General features: G+C 42.1%; 1 protein-coding gene across 2 annotated transcripts in view; it reads right to left on the bottom strand.

Moving 5' to 3' along the window:
- grk3 (G protein-coupled receptor kinase 3) overlaps positions 1 to 25,919 on the bottom strand; it is a 75,896-nt gene that overhangs the window by 24,849 nt on the left and 25,128 nt on the right. For both annotated transcript variants that reach the window (XM_026172666.1, XM_026172667.1), the window contains exons 3-11: positions 7,114 to 7,187; positions 6,874 to 6,975; positions 6,053 to 6,127; positions 4,475 to 4,536; positions 4,317 to 4,368; positions 3,921 to 4,012; positions 3,734 to 3,833; positions 2,513 to 2,591; positions 1,846 to 1,976 (exon numbers count right to left, since the gene is read on the bottom strand). In XM_026172666.1, coding sequence (XP_026028451.1) covers positions 1,846 to 1,976; positions 2,513 to 2,591; positions 3,734 to 3,833; positions 3,921 to 4,012; positions 4,317 to 4,368; positions 4,475 to 4,536; positions 6,053 to 6,127; positions 6,874 to 6,975; positions 7,114 to 7,187 — 767 coding nt within the window. The remainder of the gene's footprint in view (positions 1 to 1,845; positions 1,977 to 2,512; positions 2,592 to 3,733; positions 3,834 to 3,920; positions 4,013 to 4,316; positions 4,369 to 4,474; positions 4,537 to 6,052; positions 6,128 to 6,873; positions 6,976 to 7,113; positions 7,188 to 25,919) is intronic.

Here is a 25,919-nt window from a genome sequence, read left to right on the forward strand (position 1 = left end):
TTGCTTTGTGCGTCTCCCGGGAAGTAGAAAAACGCTCAGATGCTGTATGTGGTCATTACCTTTTTAAACCACTCAGCGATTTCCTGAAACAGCTGGTCGCTTCAGTTTTAGCTAAGCCGGACAAATATGTTGAGGGACTATTTTCAGAGGCGGATTTATACGACTGCATGGAATATGAAAGGTGCTGCTTTTACAGATGAACGATACAAAAGACACACATACAAAAAAAAGGATCTGTAAGTTGAAAGTTGAACGTGGAGAGCATGTGTCCAGTGCCCCGCAGTAATAAGCCACAGACACAGATTCTGGTGAGGTGAATTGTTGGACTGATTTAATTCAAGTCCTATATTGGATGATGATATTATATCCATCCATCCATCCATCCATTCGCTACCGCTTATCCTTTTCAGGGTCGCGGGGGGCGCTGGAGCCTATCCCAGCTGTCATGGGGCGAGAGGCGGGGTACACCCTGGACAGGTCGCCAGTCTGTCGCAGGGCCAACACACAGGGACAGACAACCATTCACACTCAGATTCACTCGCACATTCACACCTAGTGGCAATTTGAATTATCCAATTAACCTATCCCCACAAGCTGCATGTCTTTGGACAGTGGGAGGAAGCCGGAGTACCCGGAGAGAACCCACGCAAACACGGGGAGAACATGCAAACTCCACACAGAAAGACCCCGGCCTGATGGTGGAATTGAACTCAGGACCTTCTTGCTGTGCGGCAACAGTGCTAACCACCGTGCCACCGTGCTGCCTGATGATATTATATTTATCATTTATTGTCAATTATATTATTATACTCCCGTCCTTTATTTAGTGCTGTGCAAAACACGCTGTTTACTACAATATGTCTTCCATTGCTTTAGATGACTGTTTGCCAGTTTAGCTCATAGCCGACGCAATGGAAACATGGCCTCTTGACCTGTCTCTCTAGCACTTTCCTGCTCTGTGTGTCAGATGTTTAGTTACTCATCGGCCTCCTTTAGAAATAGCAATACTTGTAATGGAATTAACCTGTTTGCAGCTCTGGAGGCTAAGGTCCCTGAACTGGAGACGCAGCTTGCATCGTTGAAAAACCTGCAGCTAGCCAGGCCCCTGTAGCTGGTGCAGCTGAAGGTAGCGTAGCCCCGTTAGCTCTGCCCCAACAGACTGCCGTGAGCAGCCGGGAAAACAGGATGACTGGGTGACGGTGAGGAGGAAGCACAGAAGAAGCCCCTGGTATGCCATCAACCCCATTCATGTGTGTGGACCAAACTCTGCAAATTGGCGATTCTGTTCTAAGACATGATGTGAAGCTAGAGACACCAGCAACCATAGTCAATTGTCTTCCAGGGGCCAGAGCAGGTGACATTGAAGGAAATTTAAAACTGCTGGGCAAGGGCAAATGTAAATTCCGTAGACTTACGATTGACGTCGGCAGTAACACCCGGTTAAGTCAATCAGAGGTAGTAGCTAGTAATCCCCTACACCACAGCTAGCTTCTAAGTTTGTTTGTTTTTTTTCCTGCTACAGATCAGTATACATTAACGGGGCAAAATATTAGGGAAACCTATATGTAATGCAGCTCAGTAATGCACCAGCTGGTAGGACCTGAGTTATTTAGATGGAGGCTGTCCTGAGGGTTTCTTGGATGTTGGGTATAAATTTCACCTCAGTCCACTGTAAATAGATTCCAGGTTATGCATAAAATGAGTCCTCAGAATTTATTGTATGAAAAGCTGCTTTTAAGTTTCTTTTGACAGGAGAAACTCATTGTTGGCCACGTCATGGAATATGCTGATTATAGGAATGATTGTGTTCAGGATGATTTCCGTCTGGAATCAGGGGGAGTCTACCTTGAGGTCTCTGTAGACGACAAAGCGGTTGTGCATGTGCTCCAGACCCAGGATGATTTCAGCTGCATAAAAACGCATCTCTTTCTCACTGAACACGCCGTGCTGAGACAGGTGGTAGTGCAGATCACCCCCTGAACACAGAGAGAGAGAGAGAGACACACACACACACAAACATACACAGTAAGTGCATGACATCAAAACACCTCAGTTTAAATCAATATCTGTCCATAAGTTGTGGTAACCTTCTCGTGGGGGAGAAAATGAAAATCGATGGCAGGCTCTCTATGACACTCTTCTCTTTTCCAGCTGTCTCACTGAGCTAATGATTATCTGTATTCATTAGCATAACTGAAGCTCAAATAGCGAGCAGTGGACACTGTTTGGTGGTGACTGTTGACTTTGAAAGTTGGCCAGTCCTGATCAGGATATACTTAACATTGAGGTGTGACTTCAAAAGGAGGCTGATCTTAGATGCAAAAGAATCTAACACAGGCAGGTGGTGTGAGGCGTCATCAATGAGATCAAAATCCTATCAACTCCCTGAGGGAGGAATGGCCTGAGTGGCGACTGGCAGTCCGAGTAATCCCATCTTTGTGTCTCAGGACAGATTGGACTCGGCAGGAGTTTAATCTAAGGCAGGAAGGAAGGAAGGTGTGGGACATCCTACCGTTCATGAGGTCCAGGATAAAGCACAGCTTGTCAGGCGTGTGGAAGGCATACGTCATACACACAATGAACGGGCAGTCCTGAAGGAAGATGCAGAGAGAACGAGTTTAAAGTCTACAAGTGAACTCCTCCCAGCTAACCTTACTCTTGTGGTTTTCCTAAAATGGGTTATACAGCTAGTAGTGGAAAAAGAACTGAGGACCTTTAGTAAAACACACCCATGCAGCACAAAAAACCGATTTTTAAATCAGAAAGATGGATTTCACTCAGGACCACTGTAGTCTCAGGGACACTGACATTAGGCATCAGGGCTATAAATTGAGGTATCCCCTGAATGACCCAGCAGGAACAGCACAGGCATCGATGATATAATATCATCGATATGACAACAGTTAAAGCAGATTCAGCATGAAGGAAGCAACTTCAGTGGGCATGGGGTTCAAAACGGCTTGCAGGTGTGCAGCAACTGTGGGTAAGCAAAGGGTTAGGGGGTAGGCTAAACAGAGCGTCCAATGAGAGACTTCCTAACTGGATTTGAAGAAAGATGTCAGCTGAGCTTTGCCCGGTGGCCTGTCTGAACTGACACCGCTCTGCAGCTACAGCAGAGATTCTCAGTCTCTCAGGGGGCCTTGTTGATGGAGCACAGAGTTACTGCAGGATGGGTGTGGACAATCAAGGGAATTTGAATGAATAGAATTTCTGTAGAGAAAATAAACCGATGATGCTATTGTGCTTTATTTCCCCCCAAAATCAACTTGATCAGTTTTCTTCTTTGATAAATGTTTTTCCTTCTGATGTGGAAATCAAAGTCAAAGTGAGAATATGGTGGGCAATATTTTACTGCTTAAGGTGGAGTCTGTTTAACAGTATGTCATACACATATATTTAACTTGCCCACTCAAGAAGACATGGGCTAAGTGTTAGGGGAGGTGAGCTGAAGAATGGACAGAAAACAAAGTTCTGTTTGTAGTTTCTGGAAGTAGTGTCTTTTTAGAGGAAAATATCTCAGGCTGTTTTTAACCTGTGCGCTCAAACCAAAGCAGTCTGTTCCATACAGGAAGTCTGTGCAGCACTGAGAGTTTAGAATAAGTGGGATCTGTATGAGTAACTATGTTTTACTGGTATACCATATTGCAATGTACTGAATTGCATTTTTAAAAACATGCCGAGTATTTAAGAAAAAATAAAACCTTTGTTGGTGCAAACATGGTGTGTAACTCACCCCTGTGCTCACTAATGACAGCATGATTCTCTCGTTGAGTGCGAGAGTCTCCCCCTGCTTCATTTTGATCCTTTTCTTGTCCAAACACTTCATGGCATACCTGACAATCAGAGCGACAGACACAGGTTACACATGCAGAGGTAACTGCACCGAGCGGTGTGCCTTTCAATACATTTACGGAGCTCACATTTTTCCCGTGTCTGCCTTCCTGCAGCCGTACACCTCTCCAAAGCCGCCCCTGCCGATGATCCGATGCACGCTGAAGTCATTCATGGTCAGCTGAAGGAGGAGAGAGGAGCACAGAGACTTTAACTCAAGCTGAAGAAAAACATGGCCTTCCTCTCAGAGACAGAAAACTCTGGGTGGACGTGCCCGTTTGGTTCAGGTTGCTGTTGCGTCCCACCATCTGAAAAAGCGGATGTCTGTTTCCAGACATCTCAGGATTCGGCAGCTCTGCTGGTGTGTTTCATTGGATGGAGGGAATTGCTAAAGAACCACACGGTTCTTTACAAACCCATTAAGTCGATAAGATAAAAAAGACATAGTCAACTTTTGGGAGAATCCCCCTGTCCCCCATACTCACATGGATGTTGAGCTCCACATTCTTCCACTGGCAAAAACGAGTGAATTTATCACTGGAGGAAAAAAGCAAAATGTCAACATGTGATGTCAGCTACCACCCCCCGCTGAAGAAAAATAAGAGGAAGAGAAACAAAAATAAAACGCATCTAGTATGATTACCTCTCAATGAACTTCTGGAAGATGTTTCCTCTCAAGCTGTCACAGATCTCCACGATGTATGGCTAAAGACACACACACACACACTCTCTTCAGCAAATGTGTGGACAAAAATGCTTTGCAGGTGTATGTGAATTATTTTCCTGAGTGGGCAGGACTGCATGTTCACATACTGTTTCTGAGCCTCAGCCTTGTTTACCTGGTTTGTATTTGTGAGCTAACTTGTTTCACAGAAATGCCCACTGAACATTTACATCTTGTTTGTGACTCAAAGAGTCTTTGAGTTGTTTGTGCAGTTGTAACACAGAGGTACTGTATTACTGCTGCACATACAACCCAAGGACTGAGAAAATATAGAGGAAATACTAACAAGTTGATGTAACATCTTAGAGTCACTGGGTATAATTTTATATCCACAAAATAAGCCATGTTGTAGTCTAAAAGAGGAAGTTGCTGATTAGATTTTCTGAGCTCAAACACAGCTCCTGTCTGTGTTGCTCTGCATGTAATTTTCCTGGGTGGCATTTTAGCAAGCGATGCCATGGTAAAAGTTTAATTACCAACAGCATGAACGAAAACAATAAAGTTCAAATATTGAGCACAGAAGGGAATCTGGTACAACTCAGGTGCTATAGATACTCTTTGACATGGACATGGCATGTCAATCACACACGCATACCACACCAGTCAATTAAGAATGGAGAAAAAATAAATAAATCACAAAATAGGTGGTGTTTTTGTGGGGGGATTTTTTTATTTTGGTACATTGGACTGAAAGGTGGAGATGAGTGCTCCTCTAGAAACCTCCACGGGGTTTTCAGAACCTAAGTAAAGCCACCAAAGTGATTTATGATCCTAAAATGTTCCTTCAATACACACACAGTTTTACAGGTATTTTCTTTCTAAGGAGCATGTGCAGTGTTGCATGCTGCTGTTCTGATATTTTGTTTTGGCCCTGTTCATGTCATCAAGCGGCACTTGCCTTTTATAAAAGTCAGTGTAGACCTACAAACTTGTCTGTTAATGAAATGTTACATTTCATTGTGATGCAGAGTGGCATCATTAAAAAAAACAACAACAACTACAAATATGCTAACACATGCATGACTCCTGCCCTGCTCACAGTCCAGTCATTCGTACTGCCACCTATTCTAAATGCATGTATCAATGCAGCACTAACAAGTTTTGGAAGTTTCATGTTTGTTCTGTTTGACCGTTGAGGTTTTCGAAACCTGACTGAGGAGTTTTTGTCCCAGTTTTATTCTGTCAAGAGCAGCAGGATATCACTGTGTGTCTCTCATCAAACAACTTGCACAATAATAATGGAAGCACCATTTCTTCAGTCACATTTTGGGGTCAGGGCTCCACCAACAGGGTACTAATGGAGTATGTGGGATCAAACACAACAAGTGACCGTTTCCTTTGCAATATATGGGGCAATGAGCTGAGCTGATATAAAAACAAGTAAAAGGTCTACAATCATCAAATCAAACTATTTCCATCCTTCACTTTTTTTTTTTCCTACATGTTTAAAAGAGCACAGTCAGACAAGTGCAGCTTCAGAGATCAAATAGTATTTACCTGAAAAAGGTTTGGGGGGACCTGTTTCTTCGCCAAGTGACTCTGCACATGGTCCACTGCTTTCTTAGAGAATGGCTAAGACAAAGAGGAGGAAATAAAACCAAAGGCCATTAAAAATGCAGCATAAACATTTATTTCACTTCTGTTTTTTCTGTTGTGAGCATGTGCGACCCCTACTGTAACGCTGCTGCAGAGAGCAACACCAATATCTGGGTTTGCGTGGGTGGTGGGTGTTTAATAACTTCCTCCATTTAGACAGCCCCAGCATGCACCGTGCTTGCTTTACATCCGAAATTGTTGCCTTGCATGAGGACAAAAGCAGTAGAGTGTGTGTGTGTGTGTGTGTGTGTGTGTGTGTGTGTGTGTGTGTGTGTGTGTGTGTGTGTGTGTGTGTTTGTTTAGACTTGCTCCAGAAGCCGGGTGAAGAGGAAGAAGCAGGGTGAAGACTGGAGTATACTGTGCTTTACAGGGATCGGGATTGGTCCAACAACAGTATAGTATGGATTTACATCACTAGTAAATTATTAATTGTAGATTAAATTATTAATATCGAGGATATGGGATTCAATGTTTGTTACTAAAAGCATCTGGTTTCCATTTATGATCCCAGGTTCCACTGACCAGTCTCTTTCTGATATTTTTCAACAATGTGGCTTTCCTGATCTCTTTGTGTCGTAAACCTCTCAGATTCCTCGGCTTTCACAGAAGAGAATATTAGGGAGCGGATCATTAGATGCCCATGAGGTGTGTGCATGTTTGTCTGTGTGTGCTTGAACCAGAGTCCTGTGGTCAAAATGTGGATGTTAAGGCCGCATGCTCACGTGTGAACAGGACAGGAGCTCCTTCATGATGTACACATCGTAAATCTGCCGGCTGCGGCTCAACCGCTCCTCCTCAGAGTCCAGCTTCTCATAGTCCTTAATCTGAAACAGAAAACACACACACAGCTTAGCGACACCACAGAATGCGGAAGGCTCAATCTGAATTAGCAGGATTACAGGCCCCAAGCTGGTCATCCAGCCCTTTTGTGCACTCTAATTCGCAGGGCATGGGACACTTACTTCTTCGTAGAACTTGAGCTGAGGCACAGCCTCATCTATTTCATTCATACAGAAGTCCTTGAAGAGCAGGAAGCCTGTGAGACACAAAGCAAAAATACAGTGAGTATACATCTCAGTGCAACAGCAATATTTATCAGTCTGCTGGTCAACAATGATTTTAGCCTCTCCAGTGGAGTCCAAACATTAAACATAAGACAGAACATAAACTTAGGACGAGCAGATCTCCTTCGACTTCTCCTAAAGTCAAAGTTATAACAGGCCTCGACTAACTTTCTTTTTTTGATGTATGTGGATGTAACAGTTTTAACAGTCTATGAAACATCACCCTCTTATAGCTCATTAACATAGTAATGGTATTACCAAAAGTCCCGACCAGTGTTAGCTTTAGGATTACAGCTGATCCACATGTGACACTGTGTCATTGGGCATTTAGTTAGGTAGGTAATGCACTGATGTAGTTACTGACTTACCATAAAGCGCTATACAAATACAGGCCATTTACCATTTTACCATGTGTCTATCAATCTGTACGATATGCTCATCAGCGTACCTCACATGCCTCTAATCATAATGACTTTAATTCCTCCAAGTTGTTAAGCATATCAAAGAAATGTGAAATAAGCAGAATATATGACAGTGGAATGTACAAGCACAGAGGCAATAAGGAAATTATTTGGTATAAAACTAGACAATAAAACATACAAAAGCAAACTTGAGGCACAAATGTGACTGTTCTGTAAATACATGATAGTATTATAGCCAACATGAGGTGACACACACACACACACACACACACACACACACACACACACACACACACACACACACACACACACACACACACACACACACACACACACACAGCGTAAACACTTGGCAGAACACAGAGCTGAAACCCAAGCAGCTGTATTTACTGTATGAGCCTTAAGAAAGACTGAAGCTGTCTTATTCTTAAGAAAGGCCACGAAAGCAACTAATTCCACTCACCACTTTACAACTGTACCAACACACATACACACACAGTTCATAATTACAGAAAATGGCCCTGGAGATTAGCTGGCTAAAAGTACAGCGCCGCTCTCAAACACACCAACAATGGACAGACATCTCACACTGTTATCGAATAAAGACTCGAAACATCATCAGAGAGAAGGTGGGTGGGGGGATTTAAAAAAAAACAAAAAACAAAACACACTTCCATGTGGCTTGCAGGGTTGAGAGGCACTGTTGCCATGGTAATAGCCTCTGTGGCCATCAGCAATGTGTGAAGAATGGTGTAGAGCGACAGAGACGAGACTGTCAGTGGACTGTGGCACTTCCAGGAGGCCTGGTGAGGCAGTTACGGCCCTCCTCTGCCGTCCTTAGAATGTCAGCGACATTTTCCCATCAAACACACATTGAAGCAGTACATTAGGGATGGAGACAAATGAAGGCACGAGACTGGCAGGTATAACAAGCTACTGTCCACAGAAACCGGTACACATGCAATGCTGACACTCAAGACTTTGCATCTTGGCTTTACCGATTAGTATCACGTATGAGCAAAAATAGATGGCTAAACAAATGTAAGCCGTTCATTCTCACCCTCCCACATGTCCTGTAAGACACAGATGTGTCTTAAATTCACTTATTTCCCTGCTATATTTTCATAACAATGTGCCATAAATCCAGCCCAGACTCACTCACTGTCAGCTCCACTCAGGCCAAATGATGGAAAAGTTGCTTCTGATCAACAACATCTATCAACAGGAGTCTGAAATTCTAATAAATGGACCATTGCCCATATTCAAAATGATCAACCACCATCTCAAAATGAGCTGTGTGTCTGAAGAAATGCTGGTTTATACTGGATTTGTACTTCTACCACAAGTCTCACCCAGCCAACCACATACACACATTCATACATTATTTTATCATACAATCTTGCGCACACACGCACACTCTGAAAGATACATCAGGGGCAACTCAGCATTCAGGATCTCTCTCAAGGACAGTTCAACATATGGACATATGGCAACCTTCTGATTGGTAGACAAGCCGCGGTACCACCTCAGGCCTTGTGTGAGGAGCATGTGTCGCGTATAAAACAGAATCAACCAGTGAGCACAGTTCTAAAGATTAGGGTTTGATATCGATCCACCTCTGGTCACTACTCATTCATCCCTGTGTGTGTGATCAAGACACCACATATTTTCAAAAGCGCTCCAACGTTTTCGGAGACGTCTGTTACCCACCAGCTTGATAGCTAACCGGGGCTCAAGGCTCACTAGAGCCATTGAGAACACCAGACTCCCGGCAAATCGTATTCAAACCCACCACCGTCTTTCGCTACTCAGGTTAAACATGATATATGAGTGACTTAGATAACTTAAAATTATACTGTTTGGTTTTTTTTTTAGTATTTTATTTGTTCCTGAGTAAATCGGTTTGGCTGAGATTAAAGTTATAGTTTTTACACAGCTGAATAAACGTCAAGCAGGCAACTGATTATCAGAAGTGTGAGATGCTCGAGAATTTACTCCGGTGTCCTGTTATATTTTAGATAGCAAGGAGTTTATTAAACTTCACTGAAACTATCTGCAAATTTCATTAAAATTTCATAAACTATCATCTTGTCTTTATTTTTAGTTAGCACATACCTTAAACACTTAAAGATGTAAGCTAATGATAGTTATATAAGAGCAGATGCTGCTGGTGCAATAAGCTGTAGTTTTACGTCCAATGGATGCATGATCTGATTAGTCGACTAATCGCATAAATAATCGGTGACTAGTCGACTATCAAAATAATCGTTTGTGGCAGCCCTAAATCAGAGTACAATATATCGTACAACATGCCTTTGAATCAGGCTTGTATTAACAGGCCTGCTTCTTCTTTGGTTCAGACAAAAAGGGGGAAAAAAGCGCTTTACACTTTACTTACACAAATCAGAAACTGGACATCACAAAATTCCCTTTAAAGCTTTTAAAAAGCAGCTATTGTTTCGGTTCACTGTCCTCACTGATTCAGTTTAGGGCACTTGTTTTTGGCCTCACGTCTACTATCATATATTGTCACTTCTTCCCTTCCGTTTTATCTTCCCCTACAGACATGATGCATCATTTCCAGTCTGACGAATAAACGTCCTCATATGCATCCACACATGCTGTATATTTACACAGCCTAATGGACAGGGCATTCCCTCCTACCCTCACAATCAACCTCCTCCCAAACACAAAAACAGGTTTTCAAAAGCAAGGACCAAACATGCAGGAGAGGTATTAGGAGAGGAGGGGGGGGGGGGGGGGGGGGTGTCAGGCCTTACATCACCAAGACTCAAGGATTAAACTTAATCGCTGAACACTTCAACACTGCCCAGCTAATTCAACAAATGGCCTCTCCCACCCTCTCTCTCTCTCTCTCTCTCTCTCTCACTCACACACGCACACACACACTTACTTCAGGCGCCAGCTCCTTTGAGCTTTGTCTCATTAGCGAGATCACCTGAACTGTCTAAAAATATCAAGCTGGCATGTTCTGACTGCCTCAGTCTTCCATCATCACACACACACACTGACCACGCTGTGTATAGCTGCAGTGTTCCAACTCTGTACACGTACAGCTGTAGGTAACACAGGGATCCTGCCCCACCTTGCAGTTTAGATTTACGATACATGCAGACTTTTTAAAAATTGTACTCAGAAACAAATGTGGCACCAAACATCCATTAGTTAGGAGTTATGGATGCCAGCTGTCTGCCTGTTGTATTTGCTTGTTAGCATCCACAACAAGCTAATCTGACATGACGGGACCAGTCCCACTCGCTAAAATGAGCTGTGGCATTGTGGGTAATTTGTGAATCTGTTGACATTTAGTTCACAAATGCTTCACTTTGCCTGCCTGCCCAACTGGCGAGGTGACAAAAACAGCCCATCCTCCCTTTATGGCTGAGGGGTAAGAATAATAAAATTATTGAAGGGTCATTTGAGTGAGAGGTGACTTGCATGTGCTCCATTATACATACGCTGACCTTTACTGGTGGGAGTGAGCGGCACCAGTCGGCGGTGCATTTGAGTGTGCATATACTGCATGATGTGACAGACATTCATTGGAGTACAGCTTCAAGATTAGCAAACAATGTTAAGTATTCTGCTAACCCTGCCCACACAGACTGAACACCCTCACCATAACCTGCTAAAATGCTAATCCCACAGTGCTGGCAATTTGTTTTGATTGGTGATGTCACACAGCTGATTTCAGAGACGGCACAGCCACAGCATGAGGAATGAATCCAGCATTAAATGGCTACAGCAGTACATTGGAGGGGCTCGTTTTCCAATGCACTATTGATCATTTGAACCCCAGGCTGCTGTTCTCAGTGTTATTTACAGCACAGTCACTGTGTATGCTGAGGATCCTGAGGGTAACCTGGGCTTCTACATATGCATAGGCAGTTATGTGCAAACAGTTTAGTTGTCACGGATGTTACTACTGCTTTCCTTTAAAGAAATTAAGCATACATGAAGTTCACTTCGCCTGTTTGACATGAAAGTAACCTGTGTATAATATATCACTGCATCCACTCAGGATAGTATCACAGACAATTTTGTTAGGGGTCATGTACAGTGGGGTGAAAGAAGTCTTTGCCGCCTTCCTGATTTCCTGGTTTTTGTATGTTTGTCACTATTAATAAAGTGTACACCCCCTAAACCTAATAAATGGTTGGGCCACTCTTAGCAGCAACAACTGCAATAAAGAGTTTGTGATACCTGGCAATGAGTTTCCATAGCGCTGTGGAGCAATTCTGACCCACTCATCATCCATGCAGAATTCTTGTAATTCACACTCACACTGGGGGGGTTTTCGAGCATGAACCACCTTTTTAAGGTCATGCACCTCAATTGGATTCAGGTCAGTACTCTGGGAAGACTACTTTAAAGTCCTCATTTTGTTTTTCTTGCTGGTGTGTTTTGGATTATTGTCCTGCCGCAGAATCCAAGTGTGCTTCAGCTTGAGGTCACTAACAGATGGCTGGACATTCTCCTTCATGATGTTTTGGTAGACAGCAGAATTCATAGCTCCATGTACCACAGCAAATCTTCCAGGTCCTGCCCAACTTTTGCACAAGTGAGTCATATGCAAGCTTTTTTCAAATGCCATGTCCAAATTATGCAGAACACAGTTGCATTTCTGCTCAAAGTCTGTGTAGGTCTTCTCGTCTGCATGCCTGAAATGAATTCGAACTCAATAAAGGCAATAAATGCAATGCTGTTAATAAAACTGCATCAACTGTTATCACTGATTATTCTTGACTGTGCCAGCTTATACAAACCGATTATATATAGACGCATACATCCAGCACAAACCCGGTGTGAAACAGCAGATACCACTTACACTGCTAAATACCATCTCATCTGCTGATATCAGTCAACAAAGCCAGTGTCAGCTAATCCCATGATTTATCAGCATATCTGTATTCTCTTTGAGATGGTGTGGCGTGAGGACAAGTGAAAACACCAGACTTTCAGGTTCTTTGAAAGGAAAGTTGATTTTAAAAGCCAGCGTTAAAGAACAAAAGTGTGGTCTGTAACAATAGTCCTAAGTAACAATACCACCAAACTTCAGTACTGCTTCTTTTGCAAGACTCGTACTACTCCCTCACCTAATTTTCAGTAACTATGAACCTTCAAAACCACTGAACACACAGAACATCAAATTATGTATAAGCAAAACTAGTATGGTTCCTGCATCAAATCCATCCCCTGATTCTGCCTTCTGTTAGCTGAAAAGATAGAAGAATTGCATATGGCGGTTACCAAAGCTGAGAACTGAGGAGCAGAACTTGACAAATTATACTCAAACATCGATCAGATCCAATTAAACCTCGATGAGCTCAAGTTTAAAGTTGCCCTTTTTTGCCCTTTGTATATTTGATTTAGAGCTGCGACACACAGCAGCCAGACATGAAATAAGAACATCAGTATTTATCATTTAGTCGGTTTGATTTCACCCAAAGATAATAATAAAAATAATAATGGATTGCATTTATATAGCGCTTTGAGGGGCCCTCAAAGCGCTTTACAATTCCACTATTCATTCACTCTCACATTCACACACTGGTGGAGGCAGCTACAGTTGTAGCCACAGCTGCCCTGGGGCAGACTGACAGAAGCGAGGCTGCCATATCGCGCCATCTGCCCCTCTGGCCATCACCAGTAGGCGGTACGTGAAGTGTCTTGCCCAAGGACACAACGACTGAGACTGTCCGAGCCAGGGCTCGAACCGGCAACCTTCCGGTTACAAGACGAACTGCCAACTCTTTGAGCCACGATCGCCCAGCAAAGGTGGAAGGAATGCAGAGATGAAATTAGTAAATGTGTTTACCCAAGACTACAGGGTTCCTTTATACTTTTACTAACATCTTTTCATTATCAGCACTTCATGAGGACACATTCTGTGAAATATCTGTGCATGCATGAATAAGAAGGATAAAAGTCAAAGTTTACCACAGCATATAGTCCAAGGTTTTTTCTTGCATAAAGACATTTTTGGTACTCCCAAAGCTAGCTAGCTAGATAAATATATATATAGCCATGTTAATGTCTGTGTGACGTTGGTGAACGTGGAAAGTAAGGATGGGAAATAATTTGTGAAAAGGAAACTAGTTGTAGTTGTGACCCTATACAATCTAAGCAGTCTTTGCAAACTCATAGTCTGGATGTCCACAACCTCTGACTTACAGCACATACTCTCCAGATGTAACAAGGTACCAGACTTATGTGTCACACACATCTTTGTGTCTCAGCCAGTCGTGCACATTGCACCGCTGGCACAGTTGCTGGGTTGAAGACATGAGTGTCGGTTTTTACCGTCACTTTACTGATGTTCCAGCACAGAAGCTCAGAGACATACAGATATACAGAGGGAGATGATGAAACAGTATTGAAAACTTGAGCGTTTGTGAAGGGAAAAAAACAAGAGAAAACACAAGACAAAGTCTCTGACTTCTTCTCCTCCTTATCAGAGTTTAGGTGGTGATATTGTCTGAGTGGCGACACCTATCATTTAGCAGAATACTCCAGTGACTTCTTGCTCCTTAACGATGGGTATAAATACAAGTGACTGTGACAAGAGGTTGAGGTGCAGAGCGAAGTGGGTATACTGGGGCCTTTGAAGCCTTGAGACAGGTATGAGCTCTCACTGTAGCTTCTGACTTCATTACCATGCCAGTGTGTGCATAACATACTGTAGCAGGTTTAGCATATATATCCAGGAGCCATTGCAAAGTTAAATATCATGGAACATTTGGCACCTGCTGAGCGAATCCTAGCAGCAGATGTCAACATATGAACACCATGACGCAACAACTTAGCCTTAGAGTTTGGATAAACATTCTCACATGTGTAAAACATAATTTGTGCAGTGTCCACAAGTTATGATTTACACATGTGCTTTCCAACCCAACAATCTAACTGGAGACACACACAAAAAAAGCTGAAACCTGTGTAGTGTGCAAAGGACAAACAGGAAGGTATTAACTTGCCCATGCAGCATTAAAGGCCTCAGTTTAGCAACATCAGACTGAATGAATTCCTATCAATTTAGCAGAACAAGATTTAGCTCATATCGTCATCAATACTTAGTGAGCACACTGCTCAGATTACAGCTTATTAGAAAAAGATGCAAGTGTGCTAAACTATTAAACTCGTGTGTATGGTCTGGAGCTCAGCTCCGCACTGTCTTAGGCTTTTATTCTCCAACTAAGTAACAGAGCAAGTTCAAATAGTCCACAATAAAACCTACCACCAAATAGGAACAAGTGATACAGCCTCAAAACAACATTTTAAGAATATCTGTGATAACAATTCTGATGATAGAGAATCGATGTGTGCAGCTTGCAGGCAGTAGGAATTATGAGAGCTACTGTCACTGGTACTTGCTAAATCAAACTGTGAATTTATCGAAACAAGGTACCAGCTACAGCAGGATTATAGTGCAATAGTAATTCAGTTTTATTTATTTAGCACCAAAGCACAACCACAGTTGCCTCAAGGTGTGTTATATTGTAAGGTAAACATACAAAAATAATACAGAGAAACAGATAAAACCTTAATGATCAGATGACTCCCTATGAGCAAGTGCTTTGGGGAAAGTGGGATGAAAAAACTGCCTTTTAACAGGAAGAAACCTACAGCAGAACCAGGTTCAGGAATGGCTGGCCATCTGCTGCGTCTGGTTGGGGGTGAGGGGGAGGAACACAGGACAAAGACACAGAGATCAATAACTGATTATTAAATGCAGAGTGGTGTATAAACAGTGAGTAAAAAAAGTGAGTGAAGAAGAAGAGAAACAAACAAGCAAAAAAGAAAAAAAACAGTGCATCATGGGAAGCCCCTAGATGAGCTCTCTGGCTGCTGTCCTGGGAAGCCCAGGTGGCAGGCGGTGTGGGCAACCTGGCATCTCCATTAGGACTGCCCATTAATGAAGGTGGGACAGGTGTTCTGTGTCACTGGCCCTCTGACGCCCTCCCCCAGTTCAGGAGAGACGTACCGTGTACCAGTAAGGTGCCAAGGGGGTACACGCCAGGCTCTGGTGGATTCAGGCTGTACGCAGATCCTGATCCACCAAACCCTGGTTTGCCTGGGGGCACTGCTGTAGGCAGAGTGCGTGGAGGGGAAGTGTGTGCATGGGGAAATATGCCTTAGTGTTACCGGAAATTAGATATTGGGGAATTGGCAGGGATTGACCCGGGTTCAGTAGGTTAATGGGGCAGTGTGTTGGAGTGCGATCGTGGCCGGTAGGGGCATGTGGGGCACTAGCCCCGCGAGAGGAAAGACAGGGGGGGCCTTCTCAAGAGGCCCCACCGGCTCCAGTAACCCACTCCACAGATGATTTTCCACTGGAGCAGTCTTGGGACGACACACAATGCTCAGCCTTCGACCAGGTAATAAGCATTAATAGTTGGGTGGTGCACCCTGAAACGGGGCTGACATTCCCGCACTTCGTATTAATTAGGGACAGGTTATATTGAGTGAGTTGCAATGCTCGAAAACAGGAGGCGCACACTCGGTTGTTGATGCCTAAAAGCCGCCAGAAAATTATTTTCCAGGCAGCTCATTACAACCCAATGGTCGGTCACATGGGGTATGACAAAACACTGGATCGGGTCATGGTCCGATTTTATTGCCGATGTACCGCGGTAGCGGTGGTGCATGTCTTGTCCAGAGTGCCAACTAGTTAACCAGCTGGTTATTCCAAAAGTGCCTGTGCGCCCGTTGCTGTTGATGGAGGTCCTGTTCAAATGCATTGGCAATGGGAAGGATGGATAAGCAAACCAAACTTATGGCATGCACAGAACCCTGTGGAATTCAAGATAATCCTCTATGTAATAATAGTGGAGATTTTTCAGTAATTAGCTAAGACAGCTGGGTCGAGTGATGGCTTTTTAAGTAATGGTTTATCTGCTGCCAGCATGAAGGCGTGTGGTATATATCCCATTAACAGAGATAGGTTGATTTAAGATTGAAACATTAATCAATGGTAGGATTTCTTTGAGCAGTCTTTTAGGATTTGGGTCTAAAAGACACATTGATGGTTTGGAGGAAGTAATTACTGAACTCAAAGATCAACTGGAGAAAAAAAAAGTATAAATAAGTATCAATGGCACTGAAAGTTGCTGTATATAATGTTATGTCTGTGAGATTGTTATGAGTAGTATTTTCTCCAATTTTATTTGTAAAGAAATTCATAAAGTCATTATTAGTTACGGTTGGCTCAACAGAGCTCAGACTTTTTGTTAGCCTCACTACAGCGCTAAAGAGAAACTTAGGGTTCTTATTTTCTTCAATTAGTGATGAATAGTAAGATGTTCTAGCTTTATGGTCGGCTTTTAATAGAGGAATTTATTTTTCCAGTCTAAATGGAGATCTTCTAAATTAGATGTCATTTCCACTCCAGCTTATAAGTTATTTGCTGTAAGGTGCGCATCTGAGCGTTATACCATGGAGTAAAGTATTCCCACCATGAATCACATGCAGGGAAGATGTAAAACTATTAATAAAACAATCAACCTCTGCAGGAGCAGAGTTCAGGTATCTGCTCTCCTGTGTTGGCACATGACATTGAAGAAGATGACAGTGGATGAATTATATTCTTAAACTTAGTTACAGCACTTCCAGACAGACAAGTACTGTGATGAAATGTATTCCCCACTGCTGTGTAATCATTATTTTAAACTTAAATGTTAGTAGGAAATGAGCAAACATGAGGGTTTTCAGGGAATACTATTAAATGTTCAATTTCTATGACATATGTCAGAGCAAGATCTCGTGTGATTACTCTAGATCTTGCTCTGAAGTAGTGGGTGCGTTCTTTTAAATTTTAAAATTAACCAATTGAGTATAATAACATATAATACATTAAATGCCGTGTTGAGGCCATTATTTTCAGCATCTACATGGATGTTAAAAATCACAATAAATATTTTACCTGAGCTTATCAGGTCCCATCATCTCTTAATGACCTTACAGTAGAATATCACCCCATTAGAGCACTTTGCTCTCACACTGCAGGCTTAGTTGTTGTTCCGAGAGTATTTAAAAAGAGTGGAAGGAAGAGCCTTCAGTTTTCAGGCACCTCTTCTATGGAACCAGCATGCAGTTTGGATTCAAGAGACAGACACTACAATACTACAATATTTAGAAAATGGATGGCTAAAAGCACATCTTGTTTAATCTCTACAGTTCTTACAACCATGTTTCAAAAGCCGGCTGTGGCTGAAGACAGCCCTATGGGCAAGTTATGGCATCAAATGTAAAGCATATCAATTAACAGCAGATCTGTATTTGTATGCTGAACCTTTTTCTGGAATGCTATCGTTAATAACTGTGGAACATGAGATTTTCTCCTTTCTTAAAGGATGCTCCAGTGTGTGCTAATTAATGATTTCACTCTTCTTTTATTTGTTTTTTATTTATATCTCATGTAATTTTATTTTACAGTTCCAATGTACAGCACTTTGTGTCAGCTGTGGTTGTTTTAAAGTGCTTTATAAATAAAGTTGATGATGATGATGATGATGATATGGGCGAACAGTTGGCAGTTCGTCTTGTAACCGGAAGGTTGCCGGTTCGAGCCCCGGCTTGGACAGTCTCGGTCTTTGTGTCCTTGGGCAAGATACTTCACCTACCGCCTACTGGTGTTGGCCAGAGGGGCCGATGGCGCGATATGGCAGCCTCGCTTCTGTCAGTCTGCCCCAGGGCAGCTGTGGCTACAACTGTAGCTGCCTCCACCAGTGTGTGAATGTGAGAGTGAATGAGTAGTGGAATTGTAAAGCGCTTTGAGGGCCCTAAAAAAGCGCTATATAAATGCAATCCATTATTATTATCATTATTATTTATTGCCTCTACTGAGGAGGTCATAGAGTGTTCATATTTGTCTGAAAACACGCATTATGGACAGATTTGGAGTTAATTGGGAACCAGAAATATTCTTTACTACTGAATTGGAAATGGTTTGAAATATAGATACTGTGTGCCATGTGTTTGCAAACACATATCAAACTGAAGTAAGAACAATAGGCAAATACATTGCTGATGTTCTCAAGAGACTAATCCAGCTGCAGATATAGAGCGCTGGTGGAGGTCGACTGTAAGACTGCTCGTGGTTAATTCCATGTTGCAGGCCATGCTAGAGGCTTACAGCTGTGTACAGCTGTGTTAGCTCTACCTACACACGCTTACAGAAAGGACGAAAAATGGTTTTATTGCTGATTTTTTTTCTTTACTAAAAAAAACAAAAACATCTTATGTATAAAGTTGCTATGCAACTGAAGTTTATTACCATCATAATTAAGGGTATGTTTAAAATGATCAGTACATGACAATGGCAGTAAATTTGTACTATAAAGACGTGACATTAATACTTATCCTGATTTTTGCTGTGGTACATTAACTAACTGCCTGTCATCAGATTCCTCAGATATGAAGATAGTGTGACTGGACTGGAGGCGAGGACAGTGTGTTGACACACGCGCACACAGACACACACACACTCCTATCGTGGACAAATGCTGCATTCTGGGAAACAGAAACAGGAATAAATGTTGTTCTGCCCATTGGAGCTCTTCTTTCACATCTTCCTCTCCATTTCCCCACTCTCCAATTCTCATCACCTATTTTATTCCCCCTTTAATCAATTTCATTTCTCCCAGTCGACAAGAAAAAGCAGCAGTTCTGGTGCCGTTGCTGTGGCAACTGTAGTTGCTAGGCAACCCACAACTCTCCATCATCCATTCCAGAAGTCTGACAGATGGAGAAAAAGAATGCCAAGGCAAAAGTGAGAGAAATAAAAGGAGAAGGAAGGACTTTAGGAAAGAATGAAGACAAGGAAAGGGCTCAAAAATGAAGATGGAGCAGGAGCTGAAAGATGGAGGGTCGCTGTAATGTACTTCACAAAAAACACAGCAATTCCAATAAGCCATTCAGATGTCCACTCTTCATTTGAACACCCTCTTAGCCTCCAAGTACAAAAGTCCATACGTTCATTTTTTACTTCAGGTTATTTATTAACACACTGTGTTAGCGTCAGGTTTTAAATCAATGTCCTCTAAAGCTTTAAATGGTTTTACACGCATACAGGTCAGCCAGGTTGAAACAGAGATACCACTAACAGTCATGCTTTAATAGTGGAAATCACAGAGTGCTATTCCCTTGATGGCAACAGTTCTAAGTGGTGCAGCATTATGACACAAGCTAGTGTTAGCTTTGCTGCTTGTGGAATGGCACATGTAGTAGCTGCTGTGTTGGCTCCAGTTTCAACTTTACATGAGGCTGATCAAAGCACAAGGGCAGCAATTCAACACAAAAGGCAACTGTATGGCATTTGTCCTGACCAGTGGCTGTTTGTTTGCTAAATTTGTGCTTAGCCTTTTCCAAGCTATACCCACCACCCAAACACTCAAACAGTACACTGTTCTGATTAGGCTTGATTCCTGTGGCCATCTTTGTTTATATATAAATGTGGTCTCAATTTGATTTGAGATCACATTCACAGCCAGGTACTGCTGGCTAGTACCTGCACTGTTCTCAACTCTTTACTACCCCTAAAGTATTCCCAAGTAGACAGAAACTCTCCCAGGGCTTCTTTTTAGTAGGACTGCCCAAAACACCTCAAAGTCTAGTAAGCAGTCCTTTTCATGGTGAGAAGCAGCAGATCTGCTGCCTACAAAAATATGGCACCAGCTGACATAAAAGGAGGAATGGACTGGTACTTTTATAGCGCTTTTCTACTCTGAGCACTCAAAGCGCTTTACACAACTTGCCTCATTCACCCATTCATACAAGCACTTTTTTCTATGCTCTTTCCATGCAAGTGCTTTCCATTTTAACATTTACATGCATTCATACACTGGTGAATGCATTGGAGAACACCTTGAGGTTAGTATCTTGCCCAAGGATATTTAACATCCAGAATGGAGAAGACTGTTATAGAATAGTATTTGACCAATATATGACCTTCTCTACAGCCGCAAATGGAGGTCAACATTATTTTGTCCCACTTTGACAGGAGTTGAAGCTGCGTGCTTCAACCTTTCTTTACTAAAAAAAAAAAAAACCAAAAAAACAAAAACAAAAACAGGAGAGTGCTCTGAGGAAGGAGGGAAGACCTAGGACCCCAATAGTAGGGCTGGGTAACCAGCTTCCAGTTTGCATTCGGGAGACAGGCACTATCTCTACTTTTAAGATGAGGCTTAAAATGTTCCTTTTTGCTAAAGGTATCTTAGCTAGGGCTCCCTTGAACAAGAGGTTTTTAATCTCAATGGGATCAATAAAAGGAGATCGTATGATTTGGGTTTTTTTCTCTGTATGTATTATTGTCGGGTCTACCTTACAATATAAAGCGCCTTGAGGTGACTGTTGTTGCGATCTGGCACTGTATAAATAAAACTGAATTGAAACTAAAATAGTTTTGAAATGGGAAATCTGTTTTTTTTTTAAACCCACCCCTACCCGATAGGTCTAATGTTGTTATCAGACCTGTGCCATATCATATCATTCGTATGTGTTTACATTTACAGTGGAACCAGCCCAAATGTGTCTGAGAACAAGAGCCACATGCCTGCTTCTGATGGATAGTAGCTAATAAGGAGATACTTCAACAATTTCTAGCAGAGCTCAGAACTTTGCAAAAACTAAAAGACATCTGTTCCTGCTAAAGGTGGTTTACATTGCGTCACCACTATAGGCAAACGCACACCATGGAGTACAGTCGGGCTATACTGAGGATGAGGTATGAGCAGCTGGTAATGTGCGACCCAAAAGGAAACTAGTGACTCCCCCAGCGTTACTGCAGCTCTGGCTAACTGTGCTCCATTTGGCACTAAGCAGAAACGTGGATGCAAGTGAGTGATGCGGGTACTAGGGCTGGTCCATATCATACTGTTCACAGTAATACCGGTATAATGTTAGGCAATAATTAGAAAATGAAATATCACGATAGAATATGGGTTAAACTTGCATGTCCAGTGCCTTTGTTTTCATACGCACATGGTGGAAAAAGCATGGCGGTGACGGAGAATGAGAAGGGCAAAAGCGGATTGTTGAATGAAACAGATGAACCCGAATTGGTTTGTAAAAATGGTGCAAATTTAGTGGTGTGGAACTGGTTTGGCTTTCGTCCATCAGATACACACCAAAGCACAATTTATGGTGGAGCATGCAAGCACCGTGGTACACGGTGCTCAAAAATCTGTCAAAAAATGTTTTAGTATGACTTTGGTAAGTTACGAAGCTTACCAAAGTCGCTTGATGGATTGTCTGAGCATTACGGCTATCGTAAGCAGGAGCCTCGCAGAGTGATACGTACTATGCTTCAACATAATATTACCGTATTGTGTGTGTATAACCTTTTTTTAAAGTTTTTTTTATTTTATACATGGTTATGCTGAGGATATGTCAGTCAATTTCCACTGGAAATGCCTTTTGGTTAAACTGTCAGCAAGTTAAAAAAAACAACAACAAAAAAAAAAACACCTGCTTGTTTAAGTGAAAATACATTGATGGGGTTTTTTTTTGCACTAATAAAAAGTTGTAAAGTATTTTGTCTCACGTCAATTATATCATCAGTTATATCATTATGGCAAATTTTCAAATATATCGTGATAAATATTTTTGACCATATTGCCCTACCCTAGCGGCTACACTGAGGAAAAGCTGCAGTTACTTTAGAAAACTAAAGTGTTAAGCAGTTTGTTTGTTTTTTCCATACCAAAAAGCCACTGTCACAGGCATCATCAGATGAAACTTTCCTTAGTCAGAACATAAGCTCCTACTTGGTTCCTACTCGCATTAACTCGCCTTGGTTTGCTACGGTTTTCAGGGTTCTCCATTAGGTCATAGAACCTGGTCCTGGTACCAGGTACTAAAATAGTACCTACTTGGCCGGGGTTCCAAGCAATCCAAGCAGGTACTAAAATGTGACATTGACAGACTGCATGCCACCGATTGACTGGAACGTCTCGTTCACGAAAATCAAATCCACCATTTTTGAAACCCGGTGTTCTGGGAATCCATCCTACCTCACAAACCATCCCTACCCATTATTTCTGCGCATGCGCACAACACGAAACCCAAATTTATCCATTGTGAATATTTCGTATGGTTATGGTTAGGGCTGTGGTTAGGGCTAGGGGTAGGATTACTCAGAAGTAACCGTCCGATAGGACGATTTGCCAAAGTAGGACGGTTTTTCAGAACACCAGCAATGAGGGAAATGCAACGCTGTAGTTCCCAAGCCTGACAAAAAGCCACAGACCCAAGCAGCAGGTATATCGTTGCCTCGACATTCACCCAATTTCGTCACCAGACGCATTGCTATAACAATGACCCAATGACATTGGGTGGTACTCGACTGTAATGGAAAACAAATGATTCGAATAGGTACTAACGGAAAAGAGGCTATTAAGTACCATAAGCACTAACAACTGTACTAAATATAAATATCTAGTACTATTCTCATCCCATGCTTCAGACTAGAGCAGGGCGATATGGCAAAAAATATTCATCACGATATATATTTGAAAATTTGCGATAACGATATAACTGACGATATAATTGATGCGAGACAAAATACAACTCCACAACATTACTGGCGCAAAAAGACAACCTTCCATTTATTTTCACTTAAACAAGAAGCTGGTTTTTATGTACATTAAAAGCTTTATAAAAATGTAACAGTGCAAATGCAAATTCCTTGCTGAAAGTTTAACCAAAAGGCATTTCCAGTAGAAATGTGCTGACATATCCTGAGCATAACCATGTATAATATCCACTGAAGTTAAAAAGAGGTGCTTTGCAACATTAAACTGCAGTGTGCAGTACGTATTTTTTGGACCATAAGGTGCACAGGATTATAAGGCACATTAAGCGAAACAAAGCAGTCAGATAAATCAAACTTTATTAAACTCATTCTTCTTGCTTCCTCCATTTCTGTACCATTGATCTATTAATGAATGAATTCTGCTCTATTCCCATGTTGTTACAGTATATTAATGACTAACCTCGTATTGTGGATGGATTATCTCAGTTGTTCTCCTGACTGAAGTTTGGTCCGTTTACAGCATCCTGCCATGCGATTGCATTTGTCTCTAACTATCAGGAACTTTAACGTTAACTTTTATAAGTGGAAAAGTGTTAGTGTTCGTCCTCCAGCTTCACTGTTTATGTTATGCTAACATAGCTGTGTCGCTAGCGATCAGGTAGCACATCATTATATACCAGCTAGCCCAACTTCAGTAACCCTACAAACGTCACTGCTGTTTAGTTTCCTGTCTTCATTTATGTTGGAAGTGATAGCAGAGCTGTACGTTTGATTTTTTTCAGAAATCTCTCAGTCAGAACATGCAATATCATGCTTAGGTAACTAGCGAAACTAGCGAGCTAACTTCCGCTAGCTTCCTGCTAACTTCTAACTCCGTTAAATGTAATACATTTTGTTTTCATGGATGCCTGGAAGTTAAACTTCATAGTTTCACCTGGTTAAGCAGCAATGCTGATCGTTTTATTAAAGATGAAAGAATTGAGACAGTTTTTAACTCTCAGTGATGCTGCAGTGTTGTTTGACCTGAAGCGACGGAGTTTAGGACCCAGATTACTCCCAGATTTAAGAGCATCTTAGTCCGACAAATACGACAATAACGACGGCCGCTTGCATGTTCTGCAAAAAAATGTGCTTTGTCGTGTATCTGACGGACAAACACCAAACCAGTTCCACATCACTGAAGTTGCACCATTTTTACAAACCAATTCTGGTTCATCTGTTTCACTCAACAATCGGCCATGTGCGTATGAAAACAAAGGAACTGCGCATGCGTGTTTTACTCATATTCTATCGTGATATTTCATTTTCCTATCGTTGCCTAACATTATACCGGTATTACCGTGAATGGTATAATATGGCCCAGCCCTACTTCAGACCATGTAGAAAACCAAATATATGCCTTTAAAAACATATTCAAGATGAAGTAGTGAGCAGTATGCCTGCTATATTTAGAGAGGACATCATGTCCATTACATAAGGGTCCATCCTGCCTGACCCTGACTGTGTCTGGCCCAGGGACATCGCAGGGAGGAGTCACCAAAGCCGCGCTCTCCAGCTGATGCAAAGCCAGGTAGACCTTCTCAACACCCTTTTTTTCAGCTTTTTGACACAGCCTTAAAAAAGCCACAGAGTCTTACCCCCTCAGGGCTCAGAAGTCATGGACTATGAAGACAGCAAATGACACTCACAGTAACCTTACACTAGTTTGATCCATGTAAAGCACAGACCTCAAGTCCTCTCACTTGTCAGTATTAAATTTTCTTGCAGAGAAAAGTCTGAACCACAAAACAAACTAGCTGATACGGTTTCTTCATCGTGAAGTAAAAGAATTCCAGCAACACTGAAGTGCTTTCTTCCCGACCTTGGTTGTCATGACAGTCAACAGGGCTTATTGAGCCCAAGGACAAGGGCTGTTGAGGGTGCTAAAATCCAACAGAATACTGCAATGCTACAATTGCTGATTAAAAATCCACTTCCTTTTCTGATGCCAAAAGCGTGGGAGGCAGCAGGACTGACATGTGACAAAACCCAAAATGAATCCAAAAAATACCTGGCACCCATGTGAGCTGAATCCCTGAACACACCTCAAACGAAAGTGAAATACACCAAACTGGTTGTGCCTGATAGCTCTGTGTCAGGATATCACAACAAATTTAAAGCCATTTCTCACTCTGGACGTGGAACAAGGCATCATTTTCCTAAGAATCAAGTGAGGACAAACTGGACTTTCGTCATAGAAGAACATTTCTGCTGTGCTCACAGTTTAGTGTGATCTAAAATCACGGCTGCAGAGATTTATCTGAAGCAGGCTGATAACTAAAGTATGTGCAAGTCTCTGTGGGAAGACCTTACTTTGACGGTATGCAAATGAAAAGTCCGTAAAGTGAAATCTGTGTTAAAACTAAGGACTCGTGCCGGTTACAGTCACTGTTTTTACAAGTGCATTCCTCAGAGAAGCAGTTAACACACATAAAAGGGAGAATTTTATCTGCTGCACTTTTTAGATAGTAACGCGGCAGCTCTGGGTTTTCTGTATATTATACGAGTTGCTGAAACTGCTACGCTGACACCTCCATAGCCACGTGATGCTCAGTTGGAGTCTGTGGACAGCTATCTTGTTACTGAAACATGCAAACTTACACATTTGCCATTCAAATGTGTAGAGCACACAACTGACATCAAGCTTCACGCCTTGCAACTATTTCCCTAAGCTGGCCTGGCTAATGCAG

The sequence above is a fragment of the Astatotilapia calliptera genome, chromosome 7 (assembly GCF_900246225.1).
Source record: "Astatotilapia calliptera chromosome 7, fAstCal1.2, whole genome shotgun sequence".
NCBI classification, from domain to species: domain Eukaryota; kingdom Metazoa; phylum Chordata; class Actinopteri; order Cichliformes; family Cichlidae; genus Astatotilapia; species Astatotilapia calliptera.